Genomic DNA, 9,987 nt, shown 5'->3' with positions numbered 1-9,987 from the left:
GAGCTCCCATTCTGGACTGACTCAGATGCCATTCCAGGTCTGGTCCAGTATAACATCTCTGACAATGGTCAGTACTAGATTCTTCAGGGAAGTTGCAAGAAAGCCCACTGTAGATAATTAAAGACAAAGCTGAGCATATGTAACTAACCAGAACTCAGGCCTGAATAAGAGCTCAAAATGTATGCTTGAAAGCTCATCTCTCTTCAACAGAATTTGCTCCATTAAAAGATAGTATCAAATCTGCCTTGTCTTCCCAAACCTGTACAGCTGGTTAAAATTATTCCTCCAAGCCAATTGGCAGTTTCAAGTGAAATAGTAAGAGTAAGTCTATGCTGGAGCTGGAGATGTGATTTTCAGCTGGGGTAGCATGTGCATGCTAATTTTTACCAAAACACGAAAAGCAGCAGTATAGTTGCAGCAGGACTGGCTAGTTGTCTAAGTACAAACCCAGGGTCTTGGAATAAAATCTAGTGTTCTTATGTCTGCCTGGGATGGAGGTTACAGCTGCAGTGGCAGTGCAGCTGTGCCCTAAGCTACAGTAGTGTAAATCTAGAGAGACACCACAGGAGGCAGTGCAGTTACTCTGGGTTTACATCAGTACAACAGCTTTACAGCAGTGTGCAGAAAGGTGGCTATGTGGGATATTCAAAACTCAGAAGAATGAAACCATCTCGCTCTTTGTCTAGGTTGATGTCGATGCAACTTCGTTGAACTCCAATGATGTTTTTGTTTTGAAACTGCCAAAAAATTCCGGCTACACCTGGATAGGAAAGGGGGCAAGCAAAGAAGAGGAAAAAGGAGCTCAATATGTAGTCAGCATTCTGAAATGTCAGACTGCTAGGATTGTTGAAGGCCAGGAACCAGGTTAGTTCTGGGGGATCTGGCTGCTCAGTGGGAACAGAGGGTGCACAGTACCACACGGGATTCGGTCCCAAATGTGCATACAAATGGGGTTTTTGCAAATACACACCTTTGTGGACAAAACAGTTACATTTCCCTTTCTTTGAAAATCTGGCTCTGTAGTTTGCAATATGGGTACATGCCCATATTCTAAGCTGATTTCCAAATGATGCTGCCCTATAGAAGTCAATTGAGTTGCAGTGGGTGCAACAGAATTTAGCCATATTGAGTGACTCAAGAGAGAGGGTGTAAGGTGTAATTACGTGCAATCACATGAATATATCTGCATGAGCTTTTATAAACAATGGAAAAATTATATTGTTAAAGAAAAATGTACACATTATGGGCCAGGCAAAGGGTATACTGTTTGGAGATTTTTGAAACAATATCCATCAAGTTAAAGAAGAAAATATAAACCTTGATACCAAGTAGATTATATCATGTGTATTCTAGAGGAATTCTGGAGAGTACTTGGAGGTAAGAAGAAATACCAGACTTCAGCACAGCTGCTAACTGACTCTGAAGACCACCCTCCTCGTCTCTATGGCTGTTCCAATAAGACTGGCAGGTTTATTGTAAGTATGTGGTGAATACTTTCCTCTCGTTTCTTTCTCTATTCTGACACATTGGGCAAAAATAGACAATAGATGAAACACCTTCTCAGGCCTCCTTTGACACGGTATGCTACCTTTTGTGTATTACTAGTCTATTACCCCAGTGCTTATAAAGCAGCACAAGATGATAATGATGAAGTATGTTTGGGCTAACCATGTTATGAACTGGTGACTGCTGGAGGGCAATAAAAGGTTAAGACTATTTCCTTCTTACTGTGTTATGCAGATCAGCATGGTGGGACAAAAATGTTTGAGGGAAAAGAAGAATGTGTCAAAACCAAACTTGCATGCTCATAGGTTTATTTAAGAATCAAAAATTGTGGCCTACACTGCTGCTTCCTGTGGAGGTGGTGGTGGTGGCAGTGGAAAGTTAGAGGGTTAAGCAGCGCTGCAAGAACATAGGGCAGACACAGGCCTGAATGTCTTAAGGAGTTCTGGGTAGAGGCATGCTTATGAAGGAAGTAGCCTGTATGCCTCTTAGGCTGGGTCTACACATGCCCCGCCCTTTCGAAAGGAGCATGTTAATGAGCAGGTTTGAAATATGCTAATGAGGCGCTGCAATGAATATGCAGCGCCTCATTAGCACAGTGGCAGCCACAGCGATTCAAAAGTGCTGCGGCTTTTCGAATTGCTCACCACCCATGGAGATGGGACCTTCCAAAAGGACCCCCCCAGTTTTCGAAAGCCCTTCTTTCGAAAGAAAAAGCCGCACTTTTGAATCGCCGCGGCCGCAATTGTGCTAATGAGGCACTGCATATTCATTGCAGCGCCTCATTAGCATATTTTGAACCTGCTCATTAACATGCCCCTTTCGAAAGGAAGGGGCACGTGTAGACCCAGCCTTAGTGTCTGCTACCTGCAGTTTGGGTGCTGCACTGACAGGTAAGGGCATTTTCAGAGCTGGTTTTGCAACTGAGGCACACAGGATCATGGAGCTCTGAAACCACAGGCACTGTGCCCATGCTTGGAAAGGGTGACTTTCTTGGCCAAACCCTGCTGACGGGTATGGAGGGAGTGGAACTTCTCCCTAGGCTCCTTGAGGAAAAGTCCCATTCCGTTTAAAATAAGATGAAACCAGTCAAGTTCTTGGAAAAGGACTGATCTTATAAAATTGAATGGAGAAGCATGTCCTTCCTGAAGCCCTTTCAAACCCTCCCGAGGAAATCAACAAAGGAGTATAATTTGCTCTAAAGATCCTACAAGATTTTTTTTTAAATCCCTGTAGCCAAAATCGACATTTTCTATTGAATTCCATGGAACCTTGCCTCACTTCAGTGATCACCTTCCCAAATTTTTGCACTTGGGATAGCCCAAGGAGCTGATCGTTCCCAGCTCCTGCACATGCTCCCAAGAGAGAGGAGGGAGAGAAAGTTCTCTGCACCTTCTGCCCCCTCCTCCTTCAGCATTTTCTCAGCACCAAGCTCAGACAAGCTGTTCAGTCACATCAAATAAAGGCAGCCTGGTTGCCAGCTGAACTAAACTACTACCTCTCCTGCTTGACAGCAGCTGAAAAGTAATTGTTTTCCTACTAATCTGTAACATCTCTGAAGAAGTCGCCTCTCACTCTCCTGGGGCCCAAGCCTAAATTCGTGAGTCAAGTGAAAGTTCCTATTCTGTAAGTCAGTGGGAATTTTGCCACTTCAAGACTGAGTCCTTGGAATGCACATCAAAGTTATTGCCTTCCTTCCCTTAATCTGTGTCATGATACCTGGTAAATGTTAATGCCTGTGAACATGCAAGCTGCAACTTTGGCTCTGTGCAGGCATTTAGTGCATGTAAGTGCCTGTGCCTGTTCACCAGTACATCTCAATCCTGATTTAAAATACTCACTGCTGCTATTTGAAATCTGGGCCATTCCTGAGCACAGACTTCCAACTGCGTAACACTGAAAATGCAGTTATAAGATGGTCAGAGTCTTATTTGCTCACAGCAGTCTATTGCATTTCACTCATTGATGAAAATCAGTTTTGAACCTACTTCTGCAGAAGAAAAGAAAAACCAAAAGCCAAATGCATGAGTGTTTTTAGATTCATTTCTTTTCAAAGTCTCGTCTTTCTTCAAACTTAAGCATGATGGAAAGTCTTGCTTATAATACCTATTTTATTATCCATTTTAGATTGAGGAAGTCCCAGGAGAATTCACTCAGGATGATTTAGCTGAAGATGATGTCATGTTGCTAGACACTTGGGAGCAGGTAAGCTATGTACTTTACAATGCTTTACAGGGTGAGAAAAAGGACTTACTACTAAGAACAGTTTCTGGATGGACAACCAGCAAGAAAACAGTATGGGTAAGGCTGCACTGAGGGTTTTATTTCAGGACACATTTGTATCCTGAAGTAGAAACCCTGCGGCTAAACACCATGCTTGAAATAGCAGGGCTGTCTGGTATTTCATTTCTGCTACCCCTCATGAGAGGGAGGTTTGAAATGGGCACTTATTTCAAAATAACTTATGCAATTTGTGCAATGCAAATTGCACGTGATATTTTGAGCCCCTAGCCTAAGAGAATTATCATAAAGAATAAAGGGGTGAAGATGATGATATGCAAAAAATAGTATGTTGTGAGGCTAGAGGGATTTTGCTTTTGTGAAGTTATAACTTAGGAAGGAAAAAGAGCTAAGTTTTCTCTTCAGCCATTTGAATACAAGTATGAATATTCACTACATTGTCAAGCCATCGTGCAAGATTTTAGTTGCATTTCCTATTAATGCTAATGGAAGCTGTTTGACTATAAGCCACCACAAAGCACTGCAAATCAACCCAAACGTGCTTTGGACTTTATTATTCAGTTCTGTTTAATGCCTTTGAAATTTTGGAAAACACCCCTTTGAAATCTACAGTAGCCTGCAGAAGACCATAGCAATATGTGGCAGAAAAATTAGGTAGAGAATGGGCCAGATTGTAGACTTCTGCAGAGCACCTTTGCAAACTGGTCTTCTTCAAGCAAACTTCACTGGGGTTGGAGAAAACAGAAGCTTGCTCCTTTCATCCAGCTTGTGGGAAACCAGCACAGTTGCTAAGCAACTATTACTGCAGCCAGGGGGTGTTAGCCACATCTGCTGCGCCCCAGGAAACAAGTGTAGTTGGCTTTTAGGTCCATCATGTCCCGACACCCAACCCCCAGCCACACTACTATACAAAGAGTTCTTATGGAGCTCTGCTTCACATTGTATAGGTTATAAATAATGAGTGTGATGCCCCTGTGCCTTCCACCTGTGCCAAGGAAGCATATAATGCTCCCCAGAATCCTGTTGGGTTCTGATTTTTATCCATTTCGCATGATCACACAAGGTGTAATGCAGAAGAGAATCAGGGCCAGCATTTTTAGCTTAATCTGAAAGAATGTCAACTGTCAACTGTTAGGAGAAGTCTATGAAAGAGAGGGAGTAAAGGATGTTGTTAAAACTATAGGATTCACCACTGGATTTACAAAAGTCCTTGATGTGGAGGGACTTTGAAACATAGAACTGTGTTTGTATAAAACTTGTGCATTTAAGTATGATGGGCCTGATTCTGATCTCATGATGCCAGCGTAACTCTTGAGTCACTGTATTATTGCCATTTTTTTTCTCCTAATGGAGTCAGTGGAATTGCACCAGATTTCACTAATGTAAATCTGAGTCAATCCCCATAGCTGACAATAAACTTTTAAATCTTTTATTTACAGGTGTTTGTCTGGATTGGTAAAGATGCTAATGAAACTGAGCGAAACGAATCTGTGAAATCTGGTAAGAAATGCATTTGACAGAATTCTGATGAAAGAGATTCAGTGGTGATTAAATGACTGAAAGAAGATGTGAAACGGTCAGCAGTTCAGTTATAGTAAGAATGTGTTTAAGAGTAGTTAGTGAGCTTGGGTAGCAACTCTGACGGTTCCATTCTTAGCTGATTCTGATATCATTATGTGGCATTTTAAATGGTGCAATGGCCACCAGAAAACTCAGCTCTATTCTTCTCAGTTGTAACTTTCTCTCAAGAATGAAAGTCATCAACATGGTGCTGATATGTGGCAAAATACCATCAAGTGTAAAGGACCAGTGTCTGTGGCTGCTCTGTGCACAGAACCTGCCCAGGGACTTTTATCCACGGAGAGATTATAGACTGTGACCCCAAACCACTTATAGCCAGAGAAGAGAAAAAAAGAAAGTTAACTAGCTTCCAAGTCTGCTTATTGTCGCCCTTCTCTAATTGTATCATAATGGGCTAAATTCTGCTGCCAGAATTTACATGTGCCAGCTGTGATGTGAATTAACCCTTAGTATGAGCTATGATACCAAGATTTATACAGAAAATGGTGGCACACCCTTTCCTGCTACAGTTACTGAGCTTGTTTTCAGGCATTTACTAGCATCACGTAGTCAGACTGAGGGAAACCACTGGATTCAGCCATAAGGCTCTTCCCTGGGAAAACCGTGAGTGAAGTATCTGTATTTCAGCAGTAGTACCTGAGGCCTTCACCCCTTCTGGAACTAAAGAGCCTCTCACATGGTAGGACCTGAATGACCAGGGCAAAGACTGCTGTGACTGTACCTGATGTTTGCAGCTGACATCTGAGATGACAATTCTAAATATCTGATTGGTAGCAGAGAGAAAGCTATTTGATATGGTTAAGCTGAATGGGTGTAATAATGGCTTGATTTATTTTGCTGAGGATTTTAATAATTTTGCCCTCTGTGAATGGACTAATGTTTTCCATGTTATGTCTTTAGCCAAACGTTATATTGAGACAGATCCTTCTGGAAGAGATAAGGGGACTCCACTTGTTATTGTGAAGCAAGGATATGAACCCCCTACATTCACAGGCTGGTTCCTGGGCTGGGACTCCAACAAATGGAAAAACTGATCTATCAGCGAAGGCCTCTTCTACGTACAGAACTAGCACAGCTAGTGATCAGAGCACAGCTATTCTCTAGCATTTTTTAAGCATTAGCTTGTAAAACGATATTGAGCAGCTGACGTCACCCATTCCCCAGCGTTTGTATATTCCTCTGAGTAATGTAGCATTGGAAAGGTTAAATGTGATGATACTGTAGTAACGTAAGTTCTTGGTGGCAGGTTGAGTTTTCAGACAATCGCTGTGTGGAACGATACCATTGGTTTGGTTCTAAAATGCTTTCTTTGCACATAAAACTGTAGATCAGTTTCACATTAGTAGACCATTTACAAGCTAACATACATCAGTGGGCCAAATTCTGCCTTTTGACACCAGCATACGGGAGAGCAGAATCTGGCCCAGCAAGGACCCACTGAAGTTGAGAGAAAAAGAGTTCCAGCAGCAGAATTGCCCCCAATTTATCTAAAGCAGGAGGTGGGGAATTTACAGCCTACAGCTTGCCTAGATCCAGCCTTTGAGGCTTGTCCCACTCCCTGCTGCAGGGCTGTGAGCTGGTGCTGATGCTGTAGCCAGATGAGGAAGCCATGAGGAAGCACTAGGGCTGTCCAGCTTGCACCACTGTGGGAGGCTAGGGGGAGCCGCAAGCCGTGGCTGTATCTGGCCTGTGGGCTCTGCCTGGCAGGGGAAGCAGCGCTGTGTGCTACAGGGACAAACCTCCCTTTGTTCCTGTTGCCTGATTTGCAGCTAATGAGAGAGCCAGAGGCAGTGCTGGAGGTGGGTTCTTCCCAGCGGTACACAGCACCGCACAGAGCCACCTGTCTCCCTCCCTTCCTCCCAGAGTTGCATTAGGTAGGAGCCCATTTCCCGCCTCCATTGATCCCTCCCTTCCAGACTCTGCACCCTTCCTCCCATTCAGATCCCTCACCCCCACCCCGCTCCTGCACCCTCCCCTTCCAGACCCTCTACCCCCAGCACCTCCTTCTTGTCTGTCCGGGCCCTGCAACCCCATTGCAGCCTGCTCCTGCATGCTACCTCCTACCCAGACCCTGCACCTGCAGCCTGCTCCTGCACCCTATGCCCCCCCCAACCCTGCACTGTCACTTTCAGCTCACTCCTGCATGCTGCCTCCCTGTCCCAGCCCTACATCCCCACCCCAGCAGGCTCTGACATGCACTGAACCCCTCCTGGTTCCCTGAGCTCTGAGGTAGAGCTTGAAGGTAGTGTGATGAATGTCTTATTTCTGCTTCTCGGGGCGGTGGGGGAGGCAGGGGGCACATCTCTGAAGGGTTTTGTTATTGTTTTGCTTCTCACTTGCACGTGGCTGCCCGACTGATTTTTCTGTTGATCAGTGGCCCACATCCCAAAGAAGGTTCTCTGCCCCAGCCTAATGTGACAAAATGCTGCCGTGCTTCTGTAACCCCATTGGCACTGAGACCACTGACAAGGGAGAGCAAAGTCTCAGCTCCACAGCCTTTCAGCTCAGGTGGCAGAGCACAGGGCTGTAGCTCCTATGGTTGCATGCTCAGTCCCTCTTGCCGATGACCCGTCTCCATCAGCCATGCACTTACTAGTACAAAACTTCCATTGTAGTCTAATCCAGGAGGGGCAGCTCTGTCCTGCAGGAGGCCCATGAGGATTGTGAGAGCCAATGTGAAAACGGCACTTTGTTACACATAGTCCAGGAAATGGACATCATCTGAGCAGGGAAGACACTATAGGCTTGCACGAATGTGATGGGAACGTACAACATCACTGTCAGCTGTGACAGACGCTGTTTCTATAGAGCCCTCAGACAGTGCTGGCTACATGTTATCCCCGTTCTCAGATTCCTCTAACTGCTGCTTGTAAGCCAGCTATTGCTCCCAAATGGCAGCAGGAGTCACTGACACTTTTCAAAATGGCTAAATGCACATAATTTCATTCACCTGACTGCAAGCACACACTGCATACTCCAGTCACAAGGAGCCACAGTCTTGCTCCCCATCCTATTCATCTCTTCTCCATTCTGTGCAGGTGTAGATATTTGCTTGTCTGGCCAAACATGTTGCATGGAAACACATGCTCAATGTGCGGAAGTCTGGGACTTTTCAGGTGCTGAGCAACCTTCAAATGTGGTGTGCCAATGCCTTGGGGAACCTCTTTTACTTTCAACAGCGCTGTGTATTCTGGGAAGATGAGGCTCTGGGTCAACACTGTAGAATCTGGTCTGGGATCCCTCACAAAAATTGCAAAGAATCACATAGTCCATTCTAGTGTAAGGAATGCAGATTATTTTTATGTTGTGAATTTAGAAAAACCTTTTCAAATAGGGTGTGTTTGTGGTTTAGCCACAGGGACCAAAGATAGCAGGGACCATTCAGCTGAAAACCCTTAGCAATGCTTTCAACATTTATTCTGTAGTGTTTGTTTTAATGCCAATATACAATGATGAATCAAGGGGACTCTGTGCCAACATGAGTTTTGAAGTAAGGGATTCTAATTGTGGTTTTTAATTGTATTTTTAAACGAATTTGAAAGGGGAATTTTAAAGTTGCTTTTTATATTTTTTCTACATGGTTAAGGTGAATTTGAACCTCATTAAAGCCAAAGGAGTAAAAAAAAGTCTCAGCTTTATAGTTAATATTGTACAAAGTTGCACGGCTGTGTAACTGACTGTAAGAATCTGGGAATACTACACAATGTTAAAATCTGAGAATCTAAGTCTATTTTTAAACAACTGGAAGAGTGCAGAGGGTTAATTGTGGGTGTTGATGGTTTGTGTTTGTATTATTGCAACTTGGCTGTATTTGGATGTCTTGTTTCATTTTTAAAAAAATGACAAAAATCCAGTATTATAACTATTAGTGGAAAGCTTTTTCTCCTGAATCATATTTGCTTACGTTCCCATTGATATTTAACAGATCAGAATAAAAGAATGGCAAACATTCACTTCCTTTTTAGGACAACATTTTAATCAGCCAGTAATTAATTCTCTGCTTGTGGAAACCTGAGCTGTGCTAATTTACACTCACAGAGTTGACCCATCAGACCAGCTCATCAGGCAACGTTACAAAATTATACAAAACATGCCTTGACTAAGGTATGAGCAGGCCTGCAGGCAGAGGGGCATGGGGGGAGAGCAGTAAAAGGGGCAACTGCCCTGGGGACCAGTGTTACAAAAGGGTCTGGGGCTCCTGGCCACCCCAGACCCTTTATAGTGCTGTTGGCTTGACACACAACATGCTCCAAGCAACACTGTGAGGGAGGGGCATGTGCTGCAGTCTGGGTGGAGCTGAGGACTGGTGCCCCACTCCCACTTTCTCCTGAGGCTGTGCCCCTTTTGGGCATGCGGAGAAGCTCCATTTCCCCCTGCGAAATCTTCTGCCTTGTCCAGGGGCCTGGCCAACCTGTCAGCCCCCCTGGGTATGAGCAGCAAAGAAGTGCTTGCTTATTAGCATATAATTTCATAGAATCATAGAATTCTAGGGCTGGAAGGGACCTCAGTAGGTCATCTAGTCCAGCCCCCTGCCCAAAGCAGGATCAACCCCACATAAATCATCCCAGCCACAACTATGTCAAGCCGGGACTTAAAAACTCTAGGGATGGAGATTCCACCACCTGTCTTGGTAACACATTCCAGTGCTTCAGCACCCTCCTG

The 9,987-nt window shown here is 44.3% G+C and overlaps 1 protein-coding gene across 1 annotated transcript in view; it reads left to right on the top strand.

Moving 5' to 3' along the window:
• Positions 1-9,278, top strand: part of SCIN (scinderin) — an 87,672-nt gene extending 78,394 nt beyond the window's left edge. The window contains exons 12-16 of the mRNA XM_074984673.1: positions 687-864; positions 1,354-1,475; positions 3,631-3,708; positions 5,184-5,244; positions 6,226-9,278. Coding sequence (XP_074840774.1) covers positions 687-864; positions 1,354-1,475; positions 3,631-3,708; positions 5,184-5,244; positions 6,226-6,359 — 573 coding nt within the window. The 3' untranslated portion in view covers positions 6,360-9,278. The remainder of the gene's footprint in view (positions 1-686; positions 865-1,353; positions 1,476-3,630; positions 3,709-5,183; positions 5,245-6,225) is intronic.
• Positions 9,279-9,987: the final 709 nt, after the last annotated feature.

This window comes from Carettochelys insculpta, chromosome 2 (genome assembly GCF_033958435.1).
Source record: "Carettochelys insculpta isolate YL-2023 chromosome 2, ASM3395843v1, whole genome shotgun sequence".
NCBI classification, from domain to species: Eukaryota; Metazoa; Chordata; order Testudines; family Carettochelyidae; genus Carettochelys; species Carettochelys insculpta.
This window is presented reverse-complemented; position numbering and strand designations above follow the sequence as displayed.